General features: G+C 36.5%; 1 protein-coding gene across 3 annotated transcripts in view; it reads left to right on the top strand.

Moving 5' to 3' along the window:
- Window positions 1-14134, top strand: part of GPBP1 (GC-rich promoter binding protein 1) — a 31719-nt gene extending 17585 nt beyond the window's left edge. For all 3 annotated transcript variants that reach the window (XM_070938869.1, XM_070938867.1, XM_070938868.1), the window contains exons 5-13: window positions 720-843; window positions 1468-1691; window positions 2466-2532; window positions 3430-3617; window positions 7447-7584; window positions 7729-7887; window positions 9700-9866; window positions 11712-11814; window positions 13277-14134. In XM_070938869.1, the coding sequence (XP_070794970.1) occupies window positions 720-843; window positions 1468-1691; window positions 2466-2532; window positions 3430-3617; window positions 7447-7584; window positions 7729-7887; window positions 9700-9866; window positions 11712-11814; window positions 13277-13432 (1326 nt within the window). In that variant the 3' untranslated portion in view covers window positions 13433-14134. The remainder of the gene's footprint in view (window positions 1-719; window positions 844-1467; window positions 1692-2465; window positions 2533-3429; window positions 3618-7446; window positions 7585-7728; window positions 7888-9699; window positions 9867-11711; window positions 11815-13276) is intronic.
- Window positions 14135-15442: the final 1308 nt, after the last annotated feature.

Here is a 15442-nt window from a genome sequence, read left to right as displayed (position 1 = left end):
TGTTTTTTCAAATATTTATCCTTACTTTTTTCTATTAAATTTCACTGAGTATGAAGAAATACAAGAAACAAGATGGAAATAAGTTGAAAGACAATTTACATTGTACTTTGATTTTTAATTTTATGAATGCAGTTTATTTTTTGAAGTAAAATTCTGTCATGATTTTATTAACAAAATAGAATACATGTGTACTTCCATTCCAAGTATCAAGTTTTTCCCACCTCAAAATAGCCAGGAGATTTACAGCTTGAAATGTAATAAATCAATAAAACTAGCAGCAACTTTCTTTGATTGCAGTATCGAGATTAATAGAACGCTAGCTCCACCATGTGCTGAAAAGGTAGACTGTATGTAGTATCAACATTTTTAGAAAATTTGAATAATTTCACATCCTTGACTATCTAAACATCCTACAAAGGATTTAAGCAGAAAAATCTACGAAGAATAATGAATGAGTTAGTTTTCTGTATAGGTTTCGATGTGCATGCTCATAACACTAGAAGACGACCAAGTCCCTTTCAGCTTGGTTATTCTGTTATTCTGAACAGAATATTTGAATGGATGTAGTATATATAGTATAGCTTACCTTTCTTCTTTAATGTGAGAATATTTAAAGTAGTTGAGTACTGAAAGAAGATTATAGCAAATTTACATAATAGTGTGTTGATTAATTTGTGCTTGTGATACAAACAGAAAATAATGTTTGTTTTCATCTTTAGTCATCACTGAATTTTGAGAAACATTCCAGCACCTTTTCTTGGACAGAAAATCGTTATGAAGCTAATCGTAGACGGCATAACTCTTCTGATGGATTGGATCCTAGTTGTGGCCATTCAAATGGAGGTTTGTTTGTAATTTTTTTGTCTTTAAATAAGGCATTAAAGTGTTTAATTATTTATATAGAATCATGATTTAAATAGATTTACTTTGTAAATCATATATTTTCAATTACAGCGAGATTATGTAGGTTCTGAAAAATTTGGTATATAAGTTTTGTTGGGTTTTTTTGCTTTAATTTATATGCCGCCCTTCTCCGGAGATTCAGGGCGGTTTACAATGCGTTAAGCAATAGCCTTCATACTTTTGTATATTTATACAAAGTCAGCTTATTGCCCCCACAATCTGGGTCCTCATTTTACCTACCTTTGAAAGGATGGAAGGCTGAGTCAACCTTGAGCCTGGTGAGATTTGAACTTGCAGTTATTGCAAGCAGCAGATGTTAATAACAGTGCTTTAGTCCACTGTACTACAGGCTCTTAATTTATAAATAGAATGAATAAAAAATATTGTTAGCATAGTTCTGAGTCCTCTGCAACACCTTAAAACCAATAGATACATTTTGCTTATTATATTAAAGTTGTATAAACGTTTTTACTATTTCCTGCTCCTTTCTGGAAACTTACATGTCATTGGATATGTGCAACATGGCATGTAATTTTGATATTAATCTTTTAAATCTTATTCAAGGGCATTCAGGAAGAAAAGAAAGAAATGGTTGGCGTTCACAAGGCAGAAATGGAACAGAAAACTCAAACTATAGAGCAGGATATCATAATGGCGGTTCACGTGCTCGCACCAGGAGCTTTCAGTCTGGAAAAAGCCAAGGCTCACAGGAAAACAAAGCATCTGAATGTGAGACTCTGAAAAAGACACGCAAGGAAGAACCCAAACAATTTGAAGCTGAAGATTTTGTAAGTTTATCATAGTGCATTCAGGTACTTGCAGAAGGAAACTATTCAGAACATTTTATGAAATTACTTTTGGGTTTTGATATTGGGAAGATATTATAGGTATTTTGTCATTGACTTATGACAGGTTGCTCAGTGACCATTCAAATTTATGACAGACTCTCCAAAAGCTGCTTACAACCTGGTTCCAAAGTTAAGGTGCAGTAGCGCCTCCGTAGTCATTCACTCTTATGACTGACTGTAGGGATGCTACAGTGCTCAAACGTGCAAGTCCAGAAACACCCTACTTTCCTTCCTGGGTTGTTTTTTTTTTTTTTTTTTTTTTTTTTTTTGTGCAGAAAACTGTTCTTGATGTAGCTGCCTTTCCTTAAATACAAGGTGTCTTCATTTTAAGAGAATTCCAAAAATAGTCTTGGAAGTTGTGTCTTGTCATCCAACCTCATTCTATTTCAAGGAAATACTCTCTAATGGTAGCCATGTTATCACTATTGATACTAGACCAAATGTTATTAAGTTACTAAGTTTAGTGGGGTAAACCCATTCCATCTTCATGTTTGATGTTTATCTTGCAGGCCAATATAAACCATTTAGATTATAGCCTCACTATGATTACACTTTCCATCTGACTAGTATGGTTAGTTTACCAATTTCACTATCTCCTCTTACTGATTCAGAGTTCTTTGATAATGCTTCTTGCAATCCAGAAAATGAGATTTCAATTACAAGACAGTTTCTAATGGAACTTAAACTAATCAAGCTATGGATTTGTTGTTTTAGCCATCCCTGAATCCTGAACATGAGAGGGAACCAAACCAGAACAAATCATTAGCTGAAGGTGTTTGGGGTAAGAACATTAGGATTATTTTATATTATACAAACCGTATTAATTTGAATTTTCAGCAAGTGCCTCTGAAGTAATATTTGTAATTTTGGATTTTGGATTTTAGTGCTGCCTTATCTTTAAAGTAAACATTTCATTGTATTGGAGTATGTATGTATGTATGTATGTATGTATGTATGTATGTTGTATGTATGTATGTATGTATGTATGTGTCTATGTGTGTATGCATATTTACATTTTAGGATTTCCAGGCTTTTTTCTTAGTGCTTGGGAGACCTTGAGAATGTTCTTAGAGGTCCTTAAAGGTTAAACTATTTGGGGCTTATACTTTTTTTGTCTCAATAATTGGTAATTTATATTGCTGATTTTCCACAATAATGGTTTTGGCTTCGTGTTAAAAAAAAAAGGCAGTATCTATATATGTGGGTCACAAGTTGCCCCCTCCCCAGATTTTTGGTATATCTTGACTTTTCTAATAGTTTTTAATGTGCTATCTATCACTTAGTGTATAGATGCTATTCATACAGAATTAGGCTTATGTATGTTTGTCCTCCTTTGGCTATTCATGTATTTGCATGCTAAGAGACAAGACTGATACTGAAAATAAATATGTGAGATTTGCAACAAAATGCAGCATTATATCATCACTACCTAGATGTTCAATCTATTCTTCCCTATTTTATTTTGCATTGATTTCAGTTTGTGTTTCAGGGCTGCTCTCCATGCTAATTCTCATTAATGGTTTGGATATTATTATTTTTTCCTTTGAATATTTCTGCACACATTGGTTTCCAAGATTGTTGAGATCTTCCTCTTGTTTCTGAGTAATCATTTTGGTTCCTGATCTGTTGGGACTCAATAATTGGAGGAGAATGACGTATATTTTTTGTGTCTTTGTAGAATACCCTCTAAATCCTAAATCTAGATCTCCACGAATGCTGATTATTAAAAAAGGCAATACAAAAGATTTGCAGATATCTGGATTCCCTGTGGGAGGAAATATTCATTCATCACAATTGGTTGGGAATGGAACTGGCCTGAATGTCTATAAAGGTTTAGTTCCTAAACCTATTATTCCACCAGCAAAGGTAAGATTTGAAAATATCGTACTTACTGAAAATAAAAAGCAGATAAAACTACAGCTTTTCCACCTTTTTAAACTAGAGCTGCCAATTCTATTACAGAAAAGAGGGGGTCATTCTCATATCTGTGGAAATCATCTCACTTGCATGAACAGCAAAGAAGGGAAAGGGGCAGAATGGTAATGGAGTAGAGAAAAAATGATTTTGCTAGAAAGGAAAAGTGGAGAATAAATCTGGATGGAAAAAATAACAGATGGACAAGAGAAAATGAGAGAGAGAGAGAGAGAGAGGGAGAGGGAGAGGGAGAGGGAGAGGGAGGGAGGGAGGGAGGGAGGGAGAGAGGCCCTACTTAAATATTGCAAAATGCATTTAGTTCACCAGACAAATGTCCCCTGTGCTCCCATGCGATGGTTAATTGTGATGCTAAGCTTCAAAGGCATCTGTACTTTTCTATCTGTATGGTTAGTCCTTGGCTTATGACCATAATTGAGCCCACAATTTCGGTCATAAGTCTTTTTTTTTTTTTTTTAATATAATTCCATCTTCAATTAAACGGTGTTGTTCCGGTACAGATATCTTTGTAAAATGATAATCAAGATTTACAACAATATTCATTACATTAACATTAATTCTATAATATTAAAATGATATTAAACATAATAATCATAATACTTTCTTCTCTCTCTTAACATATCTTCTTTATTTCATTAATATTTTGTTTCCCTGTTTCTAACTTCCATTTTTATTATCTAACCATTGATAAAATAAGTCCCATATCATATAATATTCAGTTTGTTCTTTCTCCTTAATTGTTAGTATTAAGTCTATTCATTTCTGCACATTCTTATATTTTCCTGATCACATTCTCATCTGTGGAGATCTTTTCCAATTTTGTGCAAATACAATCCTAGTTGCAGTTAATATATGGATAATTAAATATGCATTCCCCTTACTATATTTTTTGGGTAAAATCCCCAACAAGAATATTTCTGGCTTTAAATCAATATGCTGCTTTATCATTTTTTCCAGCCATGTATGTATTTTTGTCCAATATTTTTTTGCTTTTGAGCATGTCCACCCTCTTCTTCTTCTTGTGCCATATCCGTCATTGGATATTGGTGATAAGTTGGCAATTCTATTTTTGTCAACAGCCGCATGAAAAAGTGCTGCTGAGTTTTGTCCAAACCAGTCCCTTAGGTTTTGAAGCCATGATCATCTTCTTCTGCCTGGACCTCGTTTGCCTTTAATCTTTCCCTAGTGGATTAAATGAAGGATGCCGTATTTTTCTGGGTGTCACATCACATGTCCAAAATATTCTAACTTTTGCTCTTTTATAGTTTTGATTATTTCCTTTTGCTTTCCCAGGCGGCTTATCACCACCTCATTTGTGATTTTGTTAACCCAGTTTATATGTAACAGCTGTCTATAAATCCACATTTCAAATGCTTCTAATTTCTTCAAGTGGTTTTCTGTCAGAGACCAACTTTCCAGTCCGTAGAGCAGGATAGAAAAGATGTAACATCTGACAAGCCTGATTTTCAGTCTTAGGCTTATGTCGTGACTGCAGAACACCTTTCATTTTGAAGAATGCTGTTTGAGCTTTCTCTGTCCTTGTTTTTACTTCACTGATCAATGTCCCAGCTTTCATGTAAATTAAAACCAACGTATGTGATCTTTTCAACTTTTTCTAGTGGTATTCCTTTGGAATTTATCAGTGGTAAATTAATGCTGATGACCATGATCTTGGTTTTTGAGGATGTCCACCATATATGATATTATGACCCAGGTATCTGGTGGCACTTCCAGCACTTAGCTGACTTACCTTTAAACATCTTTGCCAACCTCGCTGGTGCAAAATGCCATCTATAAAACATCTTATACAAATTTTCTGTGTATGCAGTTGACATTGTTAATTTATAGTTCCTATAAATTGTTCCTATAAATAGAGTTAGATAAATGGTTTCTGCCATTTATCTAACTATTGTATAGCCAAAGTTTTTTGCCCATACTATCATTGTCTCCTTCACTTGTTCACTTTCCAATTTAATACGCAATAAGTAGCTGTACGTTTTCTTCATCAATTTTCCTTCTGCCCCTGTTAATATCTTATCTAATTCTGTTAATTCTTTATAGAATTTGTTTAACATCTTTCTCATATCCAGAATGTATCTGCACTTGTGAGTACCATGCCATATCAATCCCTTGATCGCTCAGTTCTTGTTTAGTTTTGAGTTCCCCCTTTTCATTCAAGATACCTTTATATCTAACAATATTTTTCATGTTAATAACATTTGGGTGAATCAGTGCTTCCAGTGTTGAAAGCCAAATTGGTATCCTCAAATAATGTTGTTCTCTAGTTCTTCCCCACACTAACAATAATGCATTCCTAATGTAATGTTTTTGGAAGTAACCATGTATTTTATTTTTCCCATACTACAAGAAGCCCAATTACAAATCGTGCCCTCCAAAGTCAATAGTCTTGTATTCCTCAATAAAATCTATTCTTTCACCCATATAAGTACCAAGTTAGTCAATATTATATTTGAGATCCCCAGTTCGGTTTCCTAGTTTCCAAGTCTTTCACTCTTTTAAAAAGTTTTCTTAACTTTCTTTCTTCCGGTTTTAAAAATGGCTCTCAAGCTTGCTCGCCGCTTTTCTTGAGAGGTTGAAGGAAAACAATTCCACCTTCTCCTTTAGGGTCCCACTTTCACCCAGGCTAGTTTCCAGGGGGCTCGTTTCTCAGTAGAAGTCAGAAATTAAGTTGTCTCTCACCCAGGTCGTTCACACTGTTCCTCAGTCTTCCGCGCTTTATCGGTGGCTGTCAAGGCTTCGGTCAGGCACGCAATGGCTGTCCTTCCTGCCAGATTGAGAGCCTTCTCCGGATCAATCAGGGACATTGTGGGTTCCCTGAGATTGGCAGTGTGTGCTGTCTTACTTCATCACCCCTCCGAGGTGATTTAGGTCCATCAGAACCTCCTTGCAGTTCGAATTTCAGCGAGATCCCACGGAGGCCCATGGAGATGCGTTGTATCACTGCAATGTCATTCCCGCCCTCCTTGGTCATAAGTCTTGATAGTCATAAAGCAGGTCATGATGTGACACAGACCCAATTTTATGTTCTATTTTGAGGCAGTTGTTAAGCAAATGTGACAGTTGTTAAGTGAACCCACTTTTTTTGTGAGAAAATGGAAGTAAAGGCCAATTTGTGGGAACGATTTGTGGGAACAATTTGAATCGCAGTCCCATGTTTGTGGGGCATCGCAAATAGCTATAAATGTGGGTCAATAACTGAGTGCCCAAAATGCAGTCATGTGGGGGAAAGGTGAATGTTGTAACTTCAAATCTGGATCATAGATCCCATTTTCGGGGTCTGTTGTAACTTCAAACATTTGCTAGGCAGCTAGACATAAGTTGACAATCATCTGTAGCCATTTCTACTTTTGCCCATCCAGTGAATGTAAGAAGACATACATACTTCACAAGCAGTGGAGGTGGGCCTGGGGGATACCTTTCTATTGGAAAGTACAGTAAAGCCTGAAAAGTGGATATTTTAGGGACTTTTCTTGCATTTTTTATCTTCCTTTGTAACAGTACCATAATATGAAATTGTATGTATTTATCTTAATTTTACTCATTTGTGGACATTACGGGGATGTCTACAATTCATTGTTGGCTCTTCCTTTCAGTATAGGGACTTCTCTCGTCTTTACTATTTTAAAATACCAATATATTATGTTGTTAAGGAAAATAAATGTAAAGGACGAGTTATTGTTGGACACTTTAAGTTGTTTATCAACCTGAGTACAAAAATATTCTACTATTTTGATATGTTTAGATCACACAGTGGAAAAGCCAAACAAAAGAGAACAAAACTGGGCCTTCATTTCCTCATGACTCTGCATATGGTAGTGGAAATTTTAGTGCTTTAAAACCTACTGCCAAGCCTATTGGATCACAAAAGTCAGTGAAAGAGGTACTTTTTTTTGTCAAAATATGTCTCTATGACAATTTTGAAAAATTAAATGGAAGATCTGAAACAATCTATGCTACCTAAAATGCTGTTGATTAAACAAGAACAAGAACTTTTTCCACTCATTACATTTCTTCTTCTCTTTAGTGTAATCGTTCAAATTCCTTATCTCCAGTTGATAAACTTGGCCAACCTCGTTTAACCAAATTAACACGAACACGCACTGATAAGAAGAGTGAATTTTTGAAGATGTTAAAACGGGATCCAGTGGAAGAACATGATGAAAACTGTGTTGAGCAAGAGAAGGTACAGCAAGTTGTGCAGGGAATAATCTGCCTGTTTATCCATTACTTAATTTTCGGTCACCGCTAAGGAATTTAGGTGCCTAACAGTGTTTATTACGTGATAAGCATTTATTGCTTTTTCACATAATAAAATGATAAACCAGAATACAAACCAAAGAGAATAACATCTATAATAATTTAAAAAAAAAACAGTTAAATGTTAGGGAATAAAAAGATAATGTGTGCATAATATCAGTAATTAATATAAAACTTTATAGTTATAGTCCTTTGCATAACTTTGTGTAGTGAGCCCAGTTGAACTTGGAGAGACTTCTGAATAAATATGCGTAGCATGTTATTTAGGATTTGTATAATAATGGGTATGTTAAATAGCAGCATATATGTGATTTTACTAAGTCGGTTAATCTAGCTTTTAGCTCAGGAACCCTTGAATTTTTTAAGGTATAGTTTTGACAGCACATTGTGAGTATTCATAAGGGTTGGGAAAACAAGCAGCAGTACTGCTTAGTTTTGTCCTTTTTTCTGTGCTGATAAACATACTTCTAAGAAAGCTTATGTGTTCAGAGTTATTTTTGTACATAAAAAACAATGAAAAATGTAAAGAACTAAAGAGAAACAAATGGAAAAATAAAAGCAAATAGGTTAGCACATGTGCTTGCTATGTTGCTGATCCTACATCATACTTTTGCGATACTGTAGAGTTTTTTTTCTTTTAAGGAGGCTCCACTTGCTTATGCATTTTATGGAGTTTCCTTAAAAAATAGAAGGTCCTTAAAAAAAACTCTTCAGTATCACCAGAATTGAACCTGTTGCAAAATAGGAGGAGCTTGCCAGGAGGCTGACTGTAAGAAACTGATCCTTTCGAGGCCTAGTTGCTTCCCTTAGCAGCTGAAAAAACAGAAAAGTAAGTTGTGTATTGCTGTGCCCTAAGCACGCTTGAGTCCTTCAAGTCCTTGGATGGGATGTCCTCTTCCTTGCCAGAGTTTGCAAACTCTGTGTGCTCTGCTTTCCCCTTCCTTGCCAGAGTTTCCAAACTCTGTTTGCCCTGATCTCCCTTTGCTTGCTGGGTGGGAAAGGAAGCTGAAGGACTGTAGGGACCCCAGTGCGAAGCGGAGCACACAATGCCTTAGCGTGGGGGTAACATTGTGAGGACTGAGACAGGCAAGCATGGGCCTGTCCAGGCTTCTCAGGGCCTCCCCCACCACCGAATCACCCTGTGCTTCATGTAATGACTCCTGTTTGTTTAACGTTTGCAACAGGAAGAGCATGGAATGGGGTCATTATGTGCAGCTATTTCACTTAACTGTTGCGACATGCAACCATAATGGGCAGGCTCCCTTACATTCGTTTTATAAGGACTACTTGTAACCTAGTTTTTGGATATATGTGTAAAAACAGTTAAAACAATTAGGAACTACTTTGCTATACATTCAGTATTGGGATTATTGAGCAGAAAGCTCTTTGTAGAGAAAGGTTACATTCACCTGTAAAGTGGGGAAAGTGCTTTTGACCTGGTATGGGTCTGATTCATTAATGTTTATTGAACACATAAATCTTGGGACTGCAATTGTGCAAGACCACAAAAAGGCCCAGTTTATTTAAAATGATGCTGTTAGGCACAACAAGGACAAGTATGTTGGGTCTAAAGCACTTTCCCATGTCCATTTCAAATATCTGCACATTCCTGGGGACAAAGTTTAGCCTTTCCTAATTTTGGCATTTTCCAAATGTATTAACTTGTCTACAACTTACTGTTTGTAAATCTTTTTTTTTTCTTTTTGGAATTTACTCAGATATGTGACTTCTTTAACAGGATGATGATGATGATGATGATGAATTTAATTTACATAACAGCAACAGTGGCCACCAAGGGAGGGACGTAAACAGGAATTTTGAAAATGAGAGTCCTCAGCAAATGATCCAGTCTTCAGCATTTCCACAGACTGATGTCCTTTCGAGTTCACTTGAGGCAGAACATCGGTAAGTATTTTTTATTAAAATAATTTTATTCATTAACAGAAGAAAAAGCTATATGTGGACCATTTATTAGAACAATTTATCTTTAAGTTGTTATTTTAGTTGGTTATTTCATTTTTTAAAAACAATTCAAGATAAACAAATTATATGATCAAAATGGGAGCAGGAATCTGAGCATAATGTAATTCTTCATAAAATAATTTATGAAATATTTTAAAGAACTAAATCCCTGATGTGCAGTTCAATTTACTGATGGACTGCTCTGCTCTGTTCAGAGGTGCATTTTCAAGGGGCAACAGGTCTTTGTTTTTCTTTGAAAACATTTTGCCTTTCATCCAAGAAGCTTCTTCAGCTCTGACTGGATGATGGAGAATGGAAGGATTTAAATTCCTTGCAGACAGCTGGTCATTTGCATTCCTTTAGAGAGTTGAGGCCATTTGGAAGTTTATCTGTGTCCTCGGGGTCACCTGAGTAATGCAAATGGGTGTGGAACAGGGGTGAAATGCTCCCGGTTCAGACCAGATCACCCGATCCGGTAGCGATGGCAGAGGGTGGTTCGGAGAACCGATAGCAAAAATCCCTGCGCCGCCCCCCCCCCCCCACCATGCCCAGCTGAGCTGCACGATCATCAGAGGCTTTTTTTTTTTTTTACTTTTAAAAGCATTTTTTCTACAACTTTCTGCTGAAAAAATGCTTTTAAAAGTGAAAAAAAAAGCCTCTGATGATCGCGTGGCTCAGCTGGGATCGTCAGAGGCTTTTCAAAGCATTTTTTTCTGCAACCTCTTCCGCCAAAGAGGTGGTTAAAAAAATGCTTTAAAAGTCTCTGACGATCCCAGCTGAGTTGCCTGATCCGCAGAGAGACTTTTCAAAGCATTTTTTAAAAAGCCTATCTGACGATCAGGCAACTCAGTTGGGATCGTCAGAGAGGCTTTTAAAAAAAATGGTTTGAAAAGTCTCTCTGCCGATCAGGCAACTCAGCTGGGATCGTCAGAGAGACTTTTACAGCATTTTTTTCTGCAACCTCTTCAGAGGAAGAGGTGGTTTAAAAAATGCTTTGAAAAGGCTCTGACGATCCCAGCTGTGTTGCCTGATCGGCAGAGACTTTTCAAAGCATTTTTTTGCATTTGCAGAAAAAATGCTTTGAAAAGTAAAAAAAAAAAAAAAGTTGGCCACGCCCACCCAATCACATTACGCCCCCCCCAAGCCACACCCACAGAACCAGTAGTAACAAATTTTGCATTTCACCCCTGGTGTGGAGCCTTCTTGGAACTGCTGAAATTGTTGAAAACTGGAGATAGTTGATGTATCCCTTGCCCCTTCCATTTCCCACCATCCAGTCACTGCTGAAGAAGCTTCTTGGATGAGATATGAAACGTCTTCAAAGAAAAAACGAAGTCCAATTGCCTCTTGAAAAAGCACCTTTGGGGCAACCATGATCTGGATGACTGAGAATCTCCATAGATGGACAGCTCTGTAGAAATAGAGCAGGAGTAGGAGAGGTTTCCTGCCTTCTGTAATCTGACTTTGAAAAAAACTATGGTGAAATGGTTATAAAAGTGTAAATATTTCTGAACTTTGTATTTAATATGAGGGGGGAAATATCAAGCCAGAAAGGAAGATGCACTTTTTCTACAGGTTCATGAATTTCTGAGGATTTTTTCCAAGTAGAAAAGTCTTGCAAATAAAAGTTGTAAATGTCCCTCTTTCAGGTAACTAAATTGTTTCTGAGGATCATTGTGGAGTCTATATTGGCTTCATGTGCCTATGTATATGCCACCTTGAGCTTCTTACTAAAAGGCAGGATATAAATCTAATGAAAAATATTGACCCTTCTCCCTTTTTTAAAAGGTTGTTAAAAGAAATGGGTTGGCAGGAAGACAGTGAAAATGATGACACTTGTGCTCCACTAACTGAAGATGAAATGAGAGAATTTCAGATCATTAGTGAACAGGTAAGATAAATTAGCACAAAATGTGTTCAGAGTGAAATGTTTTATAGAGCAAAGTATAGATCAGGATACCTATTTAATATTTCCTAAACAAATTTCTGTATCCTATTGTTGGTGTAATATTTGAAGATTTCAAAAGCCAATGAAGTCTAATCTATTTAATTTTCCACATTTCATTGTGAAATTCTGGAAGAGTTTACCCACGTGCTGGATTATATTTTGGCAGCACATGCGCAAGCAGAAAACCCCCCTGAGAAAGCTGTTGACTTGCCCTTTCTTTGAAATAAACCAGGATTCTAGAACTCATTCTGCTTATGTCTTGGTATGTGGATCAGGATAACTAATTTTAAATAAATTCTAGTTAATTGCTAAATAAACCAATTTCAGACCATGAGGAGGAGAGATGGAAAAACAAAGTTTCGTATTACAGCAAATCAGTAATCGACAATATTTTAATTCCCTGAGGATTCCCCCTGAAATGCATAGAAGTCTTAATAGAAGAGTTAAATGGGTTTTCGAGATGCAAAATAATTTTTTAAGTGTTCACAATCCTTTTACAAGGAAATACAATCATTGTTTTGATATGCAAAATAGTAGTTGAGCCTCTCAACTATTCAATATGGTGGTTAATAATCCATTTTTTCTTACTGCAATTCTTCATTTTTTTTCAACTTTTGTAGCAGTTAACTGACCCACTAGGCTTTCTCTAGTACCTGTCACATGTTAATAATATCAATGGAGGTTATTGTGTTTGTGATGATAAACATAGAAATGAAAATGAAAATCCATCTAAGTTTTACTGCCACATTGCAGGTTCAAAACAAGCTTGCATAGCTGCCTGTCCTCCAACATAACCAAGTCTTTTTACCTATAGGTTGTTCATTTAATGATGATTCATTTATCAACCACAATAAAATGTTCATTAAATTGGGTCTGGTCCCATGTTTATGACTTCACTGACTTACAACAGAAAAATCAGTCCCAATTGTAGTCTTAAGTCGAGGACTACTTGTACTCTAATGGGAGTAGATTACCATCTACTCCCATTTTTCTCATATCTGGTCTGATTGGGATTCAGTCAGAACTTACATCTACTCTTGTGAGTTTTGGTTCATTAAACTTGAGGTTGCCCATATGTATTTCAACTCTTCTTCTTCCTATATGACTGGAAGAAGATTAGTGATTATCATTCCTTACTTGAAGGAGTTTTTTTTCCAATTTTATACACTAGAAGGTTATTTTAATTATTATTTTCAGCTCTTAAGTGAAAAAATTCTCCCTAAATCCTGGTTTACTGTGCAATAATCAACCAAAAGAGCCACAGATTAAATTAAAATCCAAAACTGTGTTCTGTACTATTAAAAATAAACAAAGCTATGTTTTGTTGACAAGTATAAAACCCAAAAAGTCAAGAAAGATCCTTTGTCATTTTAAGACTTCTAATTCTGTTTGTTTTCTATTTCAGTTGCAAAAAAATGGCCTCAGAAAAAATTGCATTCTAAAAAATGGTCTCATCTGTGACTTCAAATTCAATCCCTGGAAAAACAGCACTTTCAAAGCAATGCTTGAGAATGAAGATACAGAGACAAGCAGCAGTGACACATCAGATGATGATGCGTGAAGAGTTGAAGATTTGTACTGCATCTCATGAAATTTAAGAAATGTTGACAAAGGAGAACCATACTCTTATGGTAGTGATATGCATCAGTAGGAGGATCTTTGGGACTCCTCATGAAGGAACCTAAGATTGTTATGCTAATGAGCTGTGTTGAACCTGATTTTTAATTTCTTTGTAAATGGATGTTGTAGAAATGAGAACTTTTTTCCACATTGCCTTTCTTCATCACTGCAGCATTTCTCTGACTAGCAATGTGATAATGTAAGAGAATGAGATTTTCTCATTTAATAATAATAAAAAAGATTATGTAATATTTGGCAAAGTTTTGTCTTAAAACTGCAGGTGTAAGGGATAAAATGGCAGCTTGACTCAGTATGTTGCTCACTGAGGCAGATTTATTTTACAATGGAAATTTTGAGTGTTCACTTTGTGCACAGACAGTATACTGAGAAGCATGTCTGCTAACAAGAGTGCACTAAAACATCTTTTTCCTGAACTATTACAGTTCTACTTCTTGAAACAAAGCAGTAATTCTGTAGCAGTTTATTCTATATAGTAATTATGGAAAGACTTGCTTCAGTTCCCAATTTTATGGAAGTGGTGTAAATCAAAAGCTTTATTGGATGCTGCAAGACCCAGGAATCTGAATCCTACAAAATTGGTTCTGATCCTTGTGGGGAAAATAAATATTATTTTGATAAATTATTCAGATGCAGAAAGTTTATTTCGTGGGCTGGATCTACCCAACATGTACAAAATAAAAATTCTTAGAATCTTGAAACATTCCACTGAATATACTCATCTAAATTGTCCTTTATTCAAGATAATTTTCATTTCAGAATTAATCTTGACTGCTTTGTGTTGTGTACAACATATCAGTTTGTTCTGCATCTAAAATAGAACACTAGCTTCCAGATTAGTTATATTGAAGAGTAAAAATGGATATAGTATATGCTATAAATTATATGTAATACCTAGTTTATGGTTTGCTATCTAGTCTCTGCTTTAAAGTGGAAGACAGTCAGTTTGTAGAAACTATAAAAGTCAAGTTGCCTGTAAACCCATGCACCATTTAGATTTTTGATAAATGAATTCTCTGATTCAGCTATGCAAAGGAAAAGTTATGCATAAATCAACTTTTTTTCTTGAAAGAGCGGTTCTTTTAAGGCAGGGGTCCCCAACCTCCAGGCCGTGACCCACTACTGGGCCTTGGGCTGTTTGGAACCGAGCTGTGGAAGTGGTGGGGATGCATGCACACATACCCACTTGAGTGAGCAGCAAACAAATGTGTGGCTGGTGTGTGTGTGCCCACTGATTGCGCAAATGGAGCTGTGCGCACGTGTGCTTGCCTGCCTCTCATGCGGAACCTCCCCCCGCCCCCCCGGCCTGCCATTCCACAATTCTGGAAAGGTTGCTTTAAGGGATACGTGATGGAATGATGAAGTAGAAGAGACTCTGGATGAGAAATGCAGAATATAGGTAGTTTCGACATACAATTGGGACCAGAATTTCCATTGCTAAGCAAGTTAATTATTAAGTGAGCTGCATCCCATTTTATTACCTTTTTTGCCACAGTTGCTAAGCGATTCACTGAAGTTGTTAAGTGAAATACGTTAAGTATTTTTCGGACTATAAGATGCACCTTCCCCCCCCCCCCCCCAAAGTGTGTGAAAATTTAGGTGAGTCTTATAGACTCAATACGGGCGTTTTTGGCCTCCTGAACCTTTCGTGCATTATGTTTTCGCCCTCCCAGGCCCCCAGAAGCACTCTGCAGTACTCTGCATGGCCCGTTTTTGGGCTCCCAAGCCCTCCGTGTATCGTGTTTTCGCGTTCCCAGCCCCCAGAAACACTCTGCAGGCCAAGAACGGGGCCGCTTTTGACGAAAATGGGCCATACGGAGCACTGCAGAGTGCTTCTGGGGGCCTGGGAGGGCGAAAATCCGATGCATGGAGGCCAAAAACTATTTTTTTCTTGTTTTCCTCCAGTAAATTTAGATGTGTCTTATAGTCTGGT

This window comes from Pituophis catenifer, unplaced genomic scaffold, assembly GCF_029215685.1.
Source record: "Pituophis catenifer annectens isolate HBS135680 unplaced genomic scaffold, rPitCat1.0.hap2 SCAF_2, whole genome shotgun sequence".
Lineage (NCBI taxonomy): Eukaryota > Metazoa > Chordata > Lepidosauria > Squamata > Colubridae > Pituophis > Pituophis catenifer.
The sequence above is the reverse complement of the archived record's forward strand: the minus strand, read 5'-3'. Positions and strand labels throughout refer to the sequence as shown.